This window comes from Cardiocondyla obscurior, unplaced genomic scaffold (genome assembly GCF_019399895.1).
Source record: "Cardiocondyla obscurior isolate alpha-2009 unplaced genomic scaffold, Cobs3.1 scaffold31_0_849067, whole genome shotgun sequence".
NCBI lineage: Eukaryota > Metazoa > Arthropoda > Insecta > Hymenoptera > Formicidae > Cardiocondyla > Cardiocondyla obscurior.
The window spans coordinates 141,021-157,426 of record NW_027228788.1 but is presented as its reverse complement, the minus strand read 5'-3'; the positions used below and the strand labels follow the sequence as shown (position 1 = coordinate 157,426).

Sequence of the window (16,406 nt, the reverse complement as noted above, 5' to 3'; positions counted from 1 at the left end):
GAAACCTAACCTAACCTAACCTAACCTAACCTAACCTAACCTAACCTAACCTAACCTAACCTAACCTAAACTAACCTAACCTAGCTAACCTAACCTAACCTAAACTAACCTAACTAACCAACCTAACCTAACCTAACCTAACTAACCTAACCTAACCTAACCTAACCTAAACCTAACCTAACCTAACCTAACCTAACTAACCTAACCTAACCTAACCTAACCTAACCTAAACCTAACCTAAACAAGTTAGGTTAGGTTAGGTTAGGTTGAAAGAAATTAGGTTAGGTTAGGTTAGGTTAGATATTAGGTTAGTTAGGTTAGTTAACAGGTTAGGGAGAAGAATTAGGTTGGGAAGGTTAAGTTAGGTTAGGTTAGGTTAGGTTAGGTTAGGGTTAGGTTAGGTTAGTTAGAACAGAAAGGTTAGGTTAGGTTAGGTCCCCCTCGAGGTGCGCCACCTTGTCGTGGTGAGGGGGCACAGAAAGCATGTTGCTTTCTGCTAAGAGCGCACAGAAGAGGACCCCGCAAGGAAGGACAGGATAACATCGCTGGACACAGGAGGACATCACCTGAAGAAATTAAGAAGAGGCCACTGGAAAATATTTGCAGCTCGGGCTCTTCTTCTGCGGAACACGGGTAGACTGGACTCGAAAGGATTGGGCTCCAACCAGTCTAGGGAAGGACACCTTACACAAACCAATTCAACAACTATGAATATGGACAATGAGAAAGAAGAAAACTTACAGCTACAGGGTGTTCGGACACCCAGTAGTCGGCAGGGGAGGGTAGCGTCCCGGCTCCCCCTTGTCGTTATCCAACGACGGGCAATCTACCTCCTGCAGCGCAGGGGGGGTAGATGATAATGTGTCTGCGAAGACCAGTTCGTCAAAGAAGACAGCTAAGAGCAAAGATACGGGCAGGAGCCTGTTATCTCGTAGCATGGGAGAGAACTTATCAGAGAGGGGAACACCCTCACAAAGAACGACCTCGCCAGCTTCCAGCTATCTCTCAGGAGGTACTGGAGACCTCGGCTCGGATTACGGAGGGTCCATCGAAGGAGATGACGAACGCATGAATATGCCACTCGGCAAAAGGAAGAGAGTTATCATCGGCAGAAAGAGAACTGCGGAACAAAGAAATGATGCAACCTCAGCACTTGAAAGAGCAGCTGCTATGGAAGAGGAGGAGAGTCGCATACTCAATGCAAATCACCCCATCTCAGCACGTTCGCAACAAAGAGCAGATAAGCTCGAAGAAGATTTCCTGGACGATAATCGGAATGCACCATCTCGGGACCTTGCCAGCACAGTCCTACGGGACATGGCAGTGGTACTTCGAGTTTCCGGGGTTTCCAAAGGTCTTAAGGGCGAATACTCTAAGGCCCTGAGAGAAATCGCATGCAGAACACGAGCAAATGTCACCACTATGCTGACAAGACTTAACACGGACGGTTCGACAGGACAAGAGACCATGAGTCTCCTTAATGAATTGCACAAGGCACAAGAAGAAATAAAAAACCTTAAACAAGAAGTAAATACTTTGCGGGAGACAATCGCACAGATCTCACCTACGCAGCCTCCTCAATCCAAAAAGAGGCGGGAAGACCCTATACCATATAAGACTACCACAGGTCCAATTTCCGGTACCTCTAAAGTGGTAACCAGCGAGGTAGTTTCTACTAAAACAACTTTTAAAAAACCAACGAACAAAGCAGGTGGCACTTTACGATACAATGAAGACAGGGAAGCTAGTGAGATTTCCACCAACGCAATCTCATCTGTTCATTTTAAATATTTAGATGAACTCTTCCATTCGTGGTGCACAGGAAAATCCAGTGGGGAGCCACGAACCAGGAATCAGCCTAGATCAAGCCAGGCAACTACAGGTACGAACAAAGAAAGCTCTAAGAGCAAACCGGTGACAGCATCAGAACACCCTAGATCGGCAACTGCTATAGCAGGCACAAGCAAGGAAAGCCCTGGCGTGGAGACATGGGCAACAGTAGCTGGAAGAAAAACAAAAAACAGTAATAAGACAGTCGGACAAGGAAGTAGGACAACGAGTGGCAAGAAAGCACCGGAGCAGCCTAAACCCAAGACGACCAAGCGCAAAACACCTAATTCGGCGGCCGTATCGATCACTTGCGAAAATGGTCAATACCAGGAGATCCTGAAAATGGCCAAAGACAGGATAGACTTAAAGAAACTTGGAATCGATAGCCTGCGACCCAAGAGAGGTATTACAGGCTCCATCATTTATGAGATCAAGGGAGACAATCATAACGAGAAGGCAAAAGTTCTTGCAAAGAACTTTCTACGGCACTGCAAGTGTGCAACAGGTTAGGATAGCGTGTCCACAGAAAACCGCGGATATACGAATCAGGGATCTGGATGATTATACACGTAAGGATGATGTCATTAATGCAGTACTTACAAGTTTTGAAACTTGCAGGCAGGAGGACCTTAAATTAGGTGAAATTAGGAGATCATACAACGGACTTTACACGACAGTACTTAAGTGCCCGGTAGCCGTTGCTAACCAACTAATCGAGAAGAAGAGAATACAAATAGGATGGGTCTCCGCAAGAATAGAAGCTCTACCTGCAAGACCATTACAATGTTTCCGGTGTCTACAAAAGGGACATGTCCGTGAAAACTGTAACAGTCCTATAGACCGTTCAAACAGTTGCTTCAGATGTGGGGAAACTAACCACACTGCAGTAACCTGTAAGAACCTACCTAAATGTCTGATTTGTGAAGAACTGAAGAAACCATTCAGGCACAAAATGGGAGGACCAGCATGTAATGCCAAGACAAATAGAAGACAACCTCGAACACAATCAGCTTCGAATACTAATAGACAAGACGATGGAAATCCACCACAGCTCTCCAAGGAAGTGATGGAAGTAGAAACACAGGAGGTACCGGAAGCACCAAAACTTGCACCAGAGATTAGTGGCCAGGAGGAGGCCATGCACACGGAATAGGAACTTAATGGCTAGTACAACTTTAATTCAAATTAACACTAACCATGCGAGGAGAGCGCAAGACCTACTGCTCCACACACTCGCTGAGTGTGGCGGGGGGATTGCGCTCATTTCGGAGCCTTTCAATATACCGGATAAGCATCCAAACTGGATGAGTGACCCAGCGGGGAGCGTGGCTATTTTCTGGCTGGGCAATGATAATGCATGTAACCCTATCACAAGCGGAACAGGATGGACTGCAGCTAAATGGAGAAATATAATCGTGATGGCCACATATTTGCCACCATCAATAAACCTTGAGGACATGGAGACATCTCTGGAAGAAATAAGCGACTTTATTAAGCGTACACCGGCTACCCCCATTCTCCTTGGAGGGGACTTTAACGCCAAGTCCCCGGAATAAGGATGTAAGTTTTGGGACCAAAAGGGTCGTCTCCTCGCGGACTGGGCCTCTGGCTTAGGACTCCTTCTGGTAAACCGGGGAGATGTTAACACCTGTGTGGCCTGGAGAGGAGAATCCACTGTGGACATCACATGGGCCAATTACAGTGCTGTCAAGCATGTTTGTAACTGGAGAGTCTGGGAGGAATTAGAAACCCTGTCGGACCACAGATATGTGGGAATGATCATCTCGACAAGCGGAAATCGTACTACGGACGCAAGGAAAACAGTGACCAAAGAAGTGGGCACTACGGAAATTAAATATGGATTTACTCATGACGGCCCTGGAGTCTGCAACATGGCCCGAAGATATCCCTGCGGATGAACCTGAGGACGAAGCTAAAAAACTAACTCGTATATTAACGGATGCGTGTAATATGGCAATGCCATTATGTTCAAACACAAGGGTGAAAGGAGCATATTGGTGGAACGAGAGCATTGCCTCGCTTAGGAAACAGGCAGTGATCAAGCAACGTGCCTTTACAAGGTGCCGTAGAAGGCGCAGAAGTACACAAGAGGAAGTGGACCAAGCATATGAAGACTATCGGGAGGCCAGAAGAAACCTTAGAATTGCAATCACAGCAGCTAAGACAGCAGCGTGGGCTGAGTTAATGGAAACCATTGACTCAGACCCGTGGGGCCGTCCCTATAAAATAATTAGCGGACAATATAGAAGAAGAGGACCACCGGCTACGGAAATGCTGGAATCACAGCAGATCACGGAAATTGTAACCACACTTTTCCCAAGGGACACCTCGCAAGCAGTAATACCTACACCCCTGGAGGATATTGACTCTGGAGAGGAAGAAGAACAAGAGGACCCTACTGTCACGGAAGAGGAAATCACGAGGGCAATCAAAGGAATCAAGGCCAACAAGGCCCCAGGTCCGGACAATGTTCCAGGGAAAATAATTACCCTGGCGGCAGACATACTCCTCCCTAGGCTTTGTCGGGTATTCACCAGGTTACTAAGGGAAGGAGTGTTTCCCAGAGAGTGGAAAAGAGCCTCACTGGTGCTAATACCAAAACCAGGGAAGCCACTGGACAACGCCTCGTCTTTTAGACCTATCTGTCTTATTGATGAATTGGGAAAACTCATGGAGAGAATTATCAACTGTAGACTCACGGAGTGGGTCGAATCAACTGGAAGAGGACTGAGTGTTAACCAATTCGGATTTAGAAAAGGACACTCAACGATAGATGCAATTCAGGCGGTCAAGAAATACGTGCATAAAAGCAATGAGAAGGGAGAAACTGTATTGGCCACATCTCTGGACATTGCCAATGCGTTCAACACCATTCCCTGGCCGGTGATTATGGGTGCTTTGCGAAAATTACGATTACCAAGATACCTAGTTAATATCTTACAGGACTACTTACAGCTAAGAACACTTACTTACAATAACAGAGACGGATTTCTCGTCACGGAAACGGTCGAGCGCGGTGTTCCCCAGGGATCGGTACTTGGACCAACCCTGTGGATTCTGACATACGACGCGGTATTACAGGCACCTATACCTAGTGGCTGTAACACTATATGCTATGCGGACGACACGCTGGTGCTCTCCACGGGACTCTCCTGGAGAGAGGCAGTAGTCAAATCTGAACTAGCAGTACATATTGTCGTTGAGACAATTAAAAGCCTCGGTTTAACCGTCGCAACGTCTAAAACGGAGGCTGTCTTCTTCCACAATTACACGTGCAAGGCTCCTCAACACATGTTACTAGTCGGCAACACACCTGTGCAAACTTCCCCCTATATAAAATATTTGGGGTTGACTTTAGATGAAAACTGGACCTTTGGCACGCACTTCCAGTCAGTTGTGCCAAAGGCGGTTAAAGCTGCAATTTCTCTCGGACATCTCATGCCAAACATAGGTGGTCCGGTGTGGAAGGCAAGAAAGTTGTACGCCACTGCAGTTCGCAGTATAATTCTATACGGGGCTCCTGTGTGGGCTGACGAGCTTCAACACAATCGGCTGGCATTAGCAGAAATACGACGCTTCGAACGAAGACTGGCGGTTAGAGTAGCACGACTTTATCGAACTACAGCAACAGATGCGGCGTGTATACTTGCTGGTTTACCTCCCTACACTTAGAGGCGGTGTCCCTGGCACGTAGATATAACTTCAAGAAGCGGATTGAAAATCAACATCGAGTTCTCACTAACGAAATTAGTGTACAACTTCGAAAAGAAGAGAATCAAAAGATACTGGCGGACTGGAAAAAGGAATTATACAAATTAACTAACATAAGTTCAGGACATAGAGTAATTATGGCATTACGAGATCTACTACCAGAATGGCAAGCAGAGCTGGAGGAACACGGTACATTGGATTACCGCACGGCACAAATTATTACCGGCCATGGTGTATTTGGGGACTTCCTACACCGAATAGGAAAGGAAGGAAGTGCTAAGTGCTGGGAGTGCGGTGCATCAAAGGATGGTGCTGACCACACTCTTTACGAATGCTCTGCGTTTACAACACAGCGAGACTTATTAATACAACTTATAGGTCCACATGTAAACTTGCACTCTATCATGTCTGCAATACTAACAGACCCCTCGGTCAAAAGTACCTTTTGCACGTTCTGTCAAGAAGTTATCTCTATCAAAGAGAAAAACGAGACAGAACGAAGACGAGAAATCCTCACAAGACGGACAAGGCGTAGAAGACGACCACCAGCGCATCTACGACGGGATTAGATTTCTAATCACAAGCAGAAATCATCATTATGATACTTTGACAAACAGTTCTTTTAAGAACTTAGAGGACTTTGTTTCCTGATGAGGGTCTCACGGGGATCTCCAATAGCTCCCCTTGTGGGTGAGGAGATCTCTGCCGGGCTTTTCATTGGGATTCATTTACCTCACGGTGTTCTATTACGCCTGATGAGCTTGGGCAGAACAATGAAACGTGAGAAATGCGGAATAATAACTCTTGTTACCAAGAAGGGAGACAATAAACCCAGAGGTGAAAATGATATGCGAAAGTCACGGCGCGGCACTGTAATGATATGTCGCCTCCCGTGCCGTGACTTATCTCTCGCAGAGAAGAATAGCGTGTGGTTTTTTAGTCGGTATTAGGCAGCTCAATTACATCTGTAGCATAAGACCGGAGTCCGACATATCCCCCAACTCAAGGGGAATCCGTAAAAGGATTTTTCCACACGTAAATCAAAAAAAAAAAAAAAAAAAGGTTAGGTTAGGTTAGGTTAGGTTAGGTTAGGTTAGGTTAGGTTAGGTTAGGTTAGGTTAGGTTAGGTTAGGTTAGGTTAGGTTAGGTTAGGTTCCCCCTCGTAGTGCGCCACCTTGTCGTGGTGAGGGGGCTTAAGGGATCGAATCAACGATCCGCTGGGGCAGTACCTGGGACTTAGTCCCGGGAGGCCGGCGGGGAGGTTCGGTCCTACTAAGAGCGCACAGTACCTCCCTGGCATTGCACTTCGAGTACAGCATGTACTCGAGCCGTGGGAGGTACAAACCTTCAGGGGCCGCGGTGAACAGTCCTTCTCAGGGCTGGGATCCGCGGTACGGGACTTGGCGTTCCCGGAGGTGTTCCTGAGCCCGGCGACCACTTCGCCGAGAGGGTGGGTATTATTCCCCCCAAGGTGGTAAGGGATGGCGACCCGGAATTCAAACGCCCGGCCCGCCGGGGTCGTTAGGGGATGGTCTAAGACCTCCCTCCGGCAAGGTGTGGGGAATGGGGGGTTATGGGGGAGGTTTTTGGGGGTTTAAGGGGATTTTTTGTTTTGTGTTTTTATGTTTATTTTGTTTTTTTATATTTTTTGTTTTTCTCTTATTCCTTCCTTTCCTTCCTTCCTTCCTTCCTATTCCTGTGCTCTTCGGAGCTGTGTGGGCGGGCGTGGGGCCGCTCGGACATATTCCGAGGCGGGGCCCACGCGCCGCGAGTTTAAGGAGTCGGCCAGGCCGGGGTCGTCAGGGATGGCACCCAACCGGCCTAGGGGAAGGAAAACCCTACACAAACCATTTTATAACTAAACATGGATATGAGTAGCAATAAAGGAGAACCACTACCATCCCAGGTCGTTCGGACGGCCAGGGGTCGGCGGAGGGAGAGTGCCGTCCCGGCTCTCCCTTCGTCGTCATCGTACGACGGGCTACCGGCTGCTTGCTCCGCAGGGGCAGCCGGGGAAAATGCCTCTGCGATGAACAGAGACCGATCCGATTACGAGGATCGAGGCCATTATCTCTTAGACGAAGAATTGGCTGAGAATGTTGCTCCATTCACCGATACAGACGGGGAGTATATGAAACTCCCTCAAGTAATCGGAATGGAGATTGTTAAAAAAGCGAAGGGTAGAAAGAAAGTAGGCCCTAAATGTAGGACGCAGACTGGCCAGGCAACAAATAGAAATCTGCCAATGACATCGGCGATTTCTTTTAAACAAATAAGGCCACATGCGGGTTCTCCACCACCAGCTGCGCAATCAGAAGCTGGTGTGACAACGGCAACAGAGGATGACGCTCGAGGCGCGTTGCTGCAAACATCCGCAGACAATGCGTTTTGCGACGAAAACGCCAACACCGACGTTATAAGTTTGGATTCCTCCAACGCTTCAGATGCTTCTATTCGCACTACTGCGTCAGGGGCATCAAAAAGAACGAGGAAAAGAAATACTCGCGAAGTCGACTCAAAGGCTCGCCGAGTCATGACACGAATGGACTGCTCTTTTTCTTCATCAGAAGATAATTTATTTGAGAGCCAAAAGAAAAAACGTGGACGCCCCATAGTAACAGGTAAAGGGGTTGAGATCCTTGCTATAAAAGCAGCAAAAGAGGAATTAGGAAGGATTCGCGAAGAAATTAAAACTGCGAAGGAAATTGCGAAGGGTAATTATGACCCTTCCGAATTTGAGGGCAAAAAAGGCTCAAAAATGGCGGAAAGACTTGGAGAAGAAATGTCTAACCTTCCTTCTCGAGACATAATTGCCGAGGTTCTGCGAACCGCCCAACAGGTTGAACAAGTGGCTAAAAAGTCCACCAATTTGAAGGGCGGATTCGTAAGAATTTTAAGAGAAGCGGCCCTCAAGATCAAAGTAGGGACAGATGCTCTAGTATGTAAAGCGCCCCTCACAGAGACTAAAGGTCAGAAAGTTGACCAATCTGAGGTCGAAAGACTTAAAGTTGAAGCTGCGTCTTTGCGAAAAGAAATCGAGGAACTCAAGGCATCCAGAGATGCAGAATATATGCCTCCTCCACTTAAAACGCAAAAGGCGATAAGTGAGGAAATGGATGATGTAGAAATGGAAGTGATTGAGGCCGGTGAGCCTCTCTCTTTCAAGGAAGTATTATCATCTAAAGAAGATTGGCCGCCGGCAGTTAGACCGCCAATTAAAGGACGCCGCCTGGTTCTTTCTGATAAAACCAGTATTGAGATAGCCAAGACTCACACTCCATCTGTGAAATCTATAAAAGATATTGAGAGCCTGATCGAAAAAAGGCTTTCATTCTTTGCGGAAGAGATACGAAAGGAGATAGGTGGCATGATAGCAACCTTCGCCAAACAGGTTGTTCCCCAAAGCACTTCCACTGGGGCCCGGAATAACACCCCAAATGTGGACGCTATAAAAGCGTTTCCACGGGCGCCCGGTTCCCGGTGGGGGTGCCAAGGGAAACAAAGGGAAGGCAAATAGGAGAACTAAATCTCCTGCGCTTCCCTCGTCTGCTGGCAAGAGTAAAGTCAGTGAAAAGGAAAATGTTCCTTCTACAAGACAGTCAGCGGTTAAACATATCTCCGCTGAAAAATCTTCTGCTGTATCGTCGACAAAGGAGTCTGAATGGTCTCAGGTCGTTGGACGGCGAGCAGCAAAGAAAACTGCCAAAGAAGGTGGTTCATCTTCTTCCATCCCAGAACAAAAATCTGGAGGTGGAAGAAAGAAAAATAATACCCAATCTAAGAAGATGGGGGAAGATATTCTTCCTTCTCTTCCTTCTGCGGCTAAAATGGCCACAAAGGAGGGAAGAGGGGAAAAGAAAAAGAAGAAGAAGCCAAGAAGAAGAGTGCCCAGGTCCTCTGCGGTTGTGTTGAACTGCCCTGAAGGCCAATACTCAGAAATTATGAAGGAAGTGAGACAGAAGATTCAGCTCAATGAAGTTGGAATTGCCGAGAAAGTTAAGACAAGATTTACTGCGTCTGGGGCCTTCCTTATAGAAGTTTCAGGGACTTCAAATGATTCTAAGGCCGATGCTTTAGCATCAAGAATCAAAGAAGTCCTTGGTGGCAAAAATGTTCGTGTTAGCCGCCCATGTTTAATGGCGGAAATAAGAATTAAAGGCCTCGAACCTTCCTTGAGTAAGGAAGAAATAGTGACAGCTGTTGCAGAAAAAGGAGGCTGCCACACCAGAGAAATAACCACAGGAGACATACGAAGACCTCCCGGTGGTTTGGGGACTTTGTGGATCAAACTCCCCATTGCAGCGGCTAAAAGGGCAACGGAGGGGGGTCGTCTGGATGTTGGGTGGACTCGCATCAGAGTTGAACTCTTAGACGCGCGCCCCCTCCGTTGTTACAAATGTTTAGAAAAAGGGCACGTGGCTGGAAAATGTCCCGATTCTCAAGATAGATCCGGTTGTTGTTACCGTTGTGGAGAATCGGGGCATATAGCAAGGAACTGTTCTTCTTCGCCTAAATGTCCGGTCTGTCGGGACTTGAATAGAAAGGCAGATCATATCTTGGGCAGTGCCAAGTGCACTTCTAGAAAGAGGAAAGGAAGAGTGGACAAACCGATCACTCAAAGGCCTGTACAACAACTCCCGACAAGGGGAGAACAGGAGGCCATGGAGGTGGAACCTACGGAGGAAGGTCATGGAGATGCTAAATAATGTCTCCACGCCTTCTCCAAGCTAATTTAGGCCACGGCCGTGGGGCACAGGATCTTTTCCTACAAACCCTCGCGGAACGTGGCTACAGTTTGGGAATTGCCGCTGAGCCATATAGAATTCCCCCTAATAACCCTTGTTGGGCTGGAGATACCCTTGGCTCAGTGGCAATCACTTGGAAGTGGTGGGAGAGCGCGCTGCCCTGCAGTCGCTTAGAAAGTGGCGAACATTACGTCGCCGTCCGCTGGGGGCCTGTAGTGGTGATAGGAATATATTTACCTCCCTCGGGTACCCTGGCGGACTTTGAGAAATGGTTGCGGGACATAGGAGATTGCATAGGGCGTCTCCGAGCCTCCCCTATTATTGTTGCTGGAGATTTCAACTCCTGGTCCCGAACGTGGGGTTCACGTCGAACTGGAACCAGGGGTGAAATATTAGAAGAATGGGCGGCGCTTCATAACCTCATCCTCATTAACAGAGGAAATGAAGCTACATGCGTGCGGCCTCAGGGAGAGTCAATTATTGACCTAACCTGGGCTTCACCTACGGCCGCACGCTTAATTAGAGAATGGAAAGTAGAAGGGGATCTCGAGCACTTGTCTGATCATCGTTATATTACAATCGAGCTTGGGATTCCCTTCACTTTCACGCAGAACAGAAAGTGCCGCCCCGAGAATAGATGGGCGCTTCGGCAAATAAATGAGGAGGCTTTTAAGGCCTCGATCATCGCGGCTCTTTGGTTTAGAGACAGTAGTAACGAGGCTGTTACTGAAAATATCTCCCCTATGCAGGAGATACAATGGCTTATCGAGGCAATGACTGACGCGTGTAATGCGTCTATGCCTCAAGTGAGCCGCGCGCCTCGTCGGTCCACTTATTGGTGGACTGACGAAATTGCAGATCTCCGGCGTGAGGCTATCCGCTGTATGCGAATGGTCACGCGGAGTAGAGCCAATATGGCTCGAAGAGAAGAGGCTCTCTGTTTATACAGAGAAGCAAGAAGTGCTCTCCGGAAGGCCATAGCCTTATCTAAGGCCAGAGCCTGGGAGGAACTCATCCAAAGTCTTGACGAAGATCCATGGGGGCGCGCTTACCAGATAGTGACGAAGAAACTTCGACCAGCTGCGCCCCCTGTTCTGCGGACGCTCGAACCGGCGTTTGCTGAGCATGTAATTGGCACCCTGTTTCCAGTAAATAATGAGACAGAGAATGCCGACGTTGAGAACACTGAGCCGGTCGAGTGGTCCGCGGATGTAGAGATAACTTTGGATGAGTTTATGAATGCCGTCAAAAGAGGTCTAAAAGGCAATACCGCCCCTGGACCAGACGGCATTCAAAAGAAAGTATGGACTCTGGCCATGGAATTCCTGGGAGAGCACCTCAGAAAGATATTTAACAGTTGCCTGCGTGGCGGCGTCTTTCCCCCGGTGTGGAAAAGAGCCAAATTGGTTCTCCTTCAAAAACCGGGGAAAGAGGCGGACTCCCCATCGGCATACAGGCCAATATGTCTGTTGGACGAGGCTGGCAAGATATACGAAAGGATTATAGTTAACCGCCTCGTCCGACACCTGTCCCGGGTAGGTCCCAATCTGAGCGTGGCCCAGTTTGGATTCAGAGAGGGCCGGTCAACAGTTGATGCAATTCTACGTGTCCGGTCTCTCTCTGAACAGGTAACGTCCCAGGGGGGGGTGATGCTTGGAATATCAATTGATATATCCAATGCATTTAACACCCTCCCTTGGAAGCAAATAAGAGAGTCGCTCCAACGGCATCGGGTTCCGTCTTACCTTGTCGCCGTTGTGAGCGACTATTTAAATGATAGATGGGTCACGTTCCAGGATAGAAACGGGAGAATTAGGGACAGGGAGCTGCACTGTGGAGTACCCCAAGGCTCAGTATTGGGGCCATTGCTCTGGAATATGGGGTACAACACAGTGCTGCATACCTTACCCCCGGCTGTCATGTTGTTTGCTACGCAGATGACACTATAATATTAGCCGGGGGAAGTGGCTGGGAGGAGTCCGCCATCAGAGGAGAAATAGCCGCGCAGGCGGTTGTTAGTTCTATAAGGCGAATGGGACTTAAAGTGGCGGCGGCTAAAACAGAGGCATTATTTTTCTATAACAGAAGATCTGGGCCGCCGCCACAGGAGATGAAGATTGCCGTAGCCGGCGAAAAAATTAGTATTAGCTCTCGGATTAAATATCTGGGACTAATACTGGATGGTAGGTGGTGTTTTGAGGGCCATTTTGAGGAGATAGCCCGCCGAGTTAGGGAGCGTTCTACCTCATTAAGAGGTATACTTCCGAATCTCGGCGGGCCTGAGGGGGCAGCCCGGCGCTTGTATGCAAATACGGTCCGGTCGATTGCCCTCTACGCTGCCCCAGTGTGGGCTGATGCACTGGCGGCCAACAAAAGAAGAAGGGTGACACTTGAAGCCGCATTTCACCCCATGGCCGTCAGAGTAGCAAGGGCATACCGGACCGTTGCTAGAATGGCGGCAAGTGTTTTGGCTGGGCTGATCCCTATAGACATTACGGCCCTCGAACATCAAAGTACGTATCGCCGGCTACGTGCTATTAAAGATGCGGGGAGAGAAGTTACTCCCGCATTAAGGCAAGGTCAGACTCCTTCATAGGAAGGAGTCTGTAAAGAAGTGGAAAGAAAGACTCGCCGGCTCCAATATAATGGGGCGGCGAGTCGTGATAGTATACGCCCCGTGCTGCCTCAGTGGTTAGATCGTCGCTGGGGCAAAGGACTACCCTTCCATGTGACGCAGATAATTTCTGGTCACGGCTGTTTTGCCGCATACCTGCGTCGCATTGGGAGGGACCCTCACGGGGCGTGTTATCACTGTACGGGTGTGCTTTCCCTCAGGACACCGCCCAACACACTCTGGCAGAATGTGATGCTTGGGCGGTGAAGAGGAGTTAATACAAAGTTTAGGCCAGGATCTCACAATGACATCAGTAATCCCGGCCATAATAGATAATGAAGAGGCATGGAAGGCCTTCTCCTTCTTCTGCACGTGTGTAATGCGGAAGAAGGAGGAGGCCGAAAGAATTAGACAGGGGCAGCCCGTCGGAGGGCAAAATAGTACGCCGTCTGTTCGGCAAAATGCCCCTAATATACCGGGTCGACCCGGCCGAGTAGGGGGTGTTAACCCCAACTTAAGAGGCGGACACATCAGAAATAACAATGTTTCTGCAACGCCCGCCTCTGTTCAGGTGTCGATGCTTGCATCGTCACCTAGATGACGGCTCCGGGGAAGGGACATACACTAAGTCCTTTCCCCGTCGAGCAGTTTATAGTGGAAGACGGAAGAAATGGGGTATTTCTTCCGTTCTTCTATAATTAGGTTGGAAGTTGGAGCTGGCTCCAAGAGAAGGCCGGTCCGCCATCACATAAAAACTGGCGGGCCCCGTCTCCTTAGCCACAAAGAGGAGACGGTGCGGGGGACCCACTCAGTCCAACGAGTGGGTCGGCGCCGAGAGATGCTAGATGTTATGCACTTGCAATTCCTAGCATCTCTCCAAAGTCAAAGCGCCAAGCAGGCCAACAGTGGGGGTTTAGTCGGTAGTGGGCAGCCTCGCGGCGTAAGACCTGAGCCCGACATAACCCTCTCCCTTCCCCAAGGGAGAGGGTATGCGTAAAGGCATTCCCCCACTATAAAAAAAAAAAAAAAAAAGGTTAGGTTAGGTTCCCCCTCGTAGTGCGCCACCTTGTCGTGGTGAGGGGGCTTAAGGGATCGAATCAACGATCCGCTGGGGCAGTACCTGGGACTTAGTCCCGGGGAGGGCCCGGCGGGGAGGTTCGATCCTACTAAGAGCGCACAGTACCTTCCTGGCATTGCACTCCGAGTACATCACGTACTCGAGCCGGGGGAGGTACACCCTCAGGGGCCACAGAGGCCGTCCCTTTATTAGGACGGTGTAGATCTGTGGTTCGGGACTTGGCGTTCCCGAGGGTTCCTGAGCCCGGCGACCACTTCGCCGAGAGGGTGGGTATTATTCCCCCCAAGGTGGTAAGGGATGGCGACCCGGAATACAAACGCCCGGCTTGTCAGGGTCGTGAGGGGAGGTCTTCTGACTTCCTCCTGGCAACCTCAGGGGCCACAGAGGCCGTCCCTTTATTAGGACGGTGTAGATCTGTGGTACGGGACTTGGCGGTCCCGAGGTGCCTGAGCCCGGCGACCACTTCGCCGAGAGGGTGGGTTTTATTCCCCCAAGGTGGTAAGGGAAGGTAACCCGGAATGCAAATCCCGGCCGGCTGGGGCCGCAGGGAATTGGTTTCCCCGCCATGCCACCCGGGGGTTGGGTAGGGGCCTCCCGTTCAAGGGGAGAAGATCCCTTTCTGAGGCATTGCACGCGGGTGCTCCCGCAGCCGAGGTTAGGGATTACCTCTACCCGTTTCCGGGGCGTACGTGGTGCGTTCCTGGGGCGGGTACGAGTATACGCACCGGAGTTGCACACCGGGGGTGTGACCCCACGGTCTCCGGGGGCGTAGGGTGTTCCGGCCTGCGGGCTGGGCACCCCAGGGATGACGTAGGGGGTGTTTCGGGCCGCTCGGAAGTCTCCGAGGTGGGCCTGGTCACCCCGGGGAGGAGGTTGCGACCGCCACGAGGCCGCTCGGACGTATTCCGAGGCGGGGCTCGTGGCGCGTCTCTGGAAAGAAGAAGGAAGCGGCTAGGTCGGAGTCGGCAGGGCGGGCACCCAATCGGCCTAAGGGAGAAAACCCCAACCAAATCATCATGATACAACATGGGAATGACGTCCAATCAGAAGCAGGTTTTACCGTCTCAGGGGGGTCGGATCCTCAGAGACCGGCGTGGTGGGAGTACCGTCCCGGCTCCCGCCATGTCGTCATCCAACGACGGGCAATCCAGCGCTTGCTCCGCAGGGGCGCTGGTGGCTACAGCGTCTGCGATGTTTTCGCATGAAGATCGGTCCGACGGAGAGGATCATCAATCCAGGCTATCTTCAGGAGAAGATACGCGAAGAGTGGCCGCCCCTTTTACGGATACAGACGGGGAATATATGAAACTTCCCCGGATAGTCGACATGAAGGTGGTAAAGAAGGCCAGAGCTAATAAACTTGGCCCGAAGAGTAAGGCGCGCGCCAAAGTTAATCGCAAGACGAACCAACCGTCTGACGAAGAGGTGTTGTTCAGCGCTGTGAGACCAAATGCTGGCTCGCCTCCGCCGGCGACAGCGCTTACGGAAACCGGCGCAACCACGGCCACGGAAGAGGACGACAAACGGCTATCCCGCCCAATGGAAGCAGATGACATAGAGGAGAACGCGGACACCGACGTGATAAACATCGAGTCGTCGGACGCATCAGATGCTTCCATACGAACTACCGCATCAGGAGCAGCCAAGAGAACTCGGAGAAGAAACAACCGCGACATCAAGACGAAGACTCGTCGTATGGCATCGAATTCTTCTTCATCGGAAGATAATCCCTTCGAGGAGGACCAGAGAGAGAAACGAGGAAGACCCGTCGTTACCGGCAAAGGCGTCCGCATCTTGGCAATTCAAGAGAAGACCAAGGAGTTGCAATCTCTCAAAGACGAAATAAGAACCATGAGAGAAATTGCCGAAGGTGGATATGACCCTTCCGACTTTAAGGGCAAACGCCGCACTCAAATGGCTGAGAAGATAGAGCAGGAGTCTACCGGCCTGCCCATTCAGGCACTTGCGGCTGACATTTTACAAACAGCCAAAAGATAGAGGAGTTGCGGTCAAGTCCGGCAATCTGAAAGGCGGATTTGTTCGCATACTTAGAGAGGCAGCACTCAGGATTGAGATAAGTGCAGATGCCATGTCCCGCAAGGTACTTCCTGCGGAGACCACGGACGTCGGAACAATCGATCAGCTGAGGGCTGAAGTACTTCAGTTGCGAGAAGAACTGAAGCAAGCTCGCGAGGCCGCGATAATTCGTCCCCCAACTTCATCACCGACAACAAGAGAGGAAAACGCGGACGACATCGCAATGGAGGTAGAAGCTGGTGAGGTGGCTGAGTCGTCTACCGCTCCGCCTCCTCCATCTGTAGTTTTGCCACCTAAGAAGGAGTGGCCACCAGCAATGAGGCCGCCATTAAAAGGACACAGTAAAGTCCTTTCTGACAGCGAAGACGCT

The 16,406-nt window shown here is 50.0% G+C and overlaps 2 protein-coding genes across 2 annotated transcripts; both read left to right on the top strand.

The window, feature by feature from the left end:
• The first annotated feature begins 2,990 nt into the window (after nucleotides 1–2,990).
• Nucleotides 2,991–3,386, top strand: LOC139112574 (uncharacterized). The gene has a single exon (XM_070673664.1). It carries the CDS (start codon nucleotides 2,991–2,993, stop codon nucleotides 3,384–3,386), a length of 396 nt encoding a protein of 131 aa, XP_070529765.1.
• Nucleotides 3,387–5,699: 2,313 nt separating this feature from the next.
• Nucleotides 5,700–6,131, top strand: LOC139112573 (uncharacterized). Its single transcript, XM_070673663.1, has one exon. It carries the CDS (start codon nucleotides 5,700–5,702, stop codon nucleotides 6,129–6,131), a length of 432 nt encoding a protein of 143 aa, XP_070529764.1.
• Nucleotides 6,132–16,406: the final 10,275 nt, after the last annotated feature.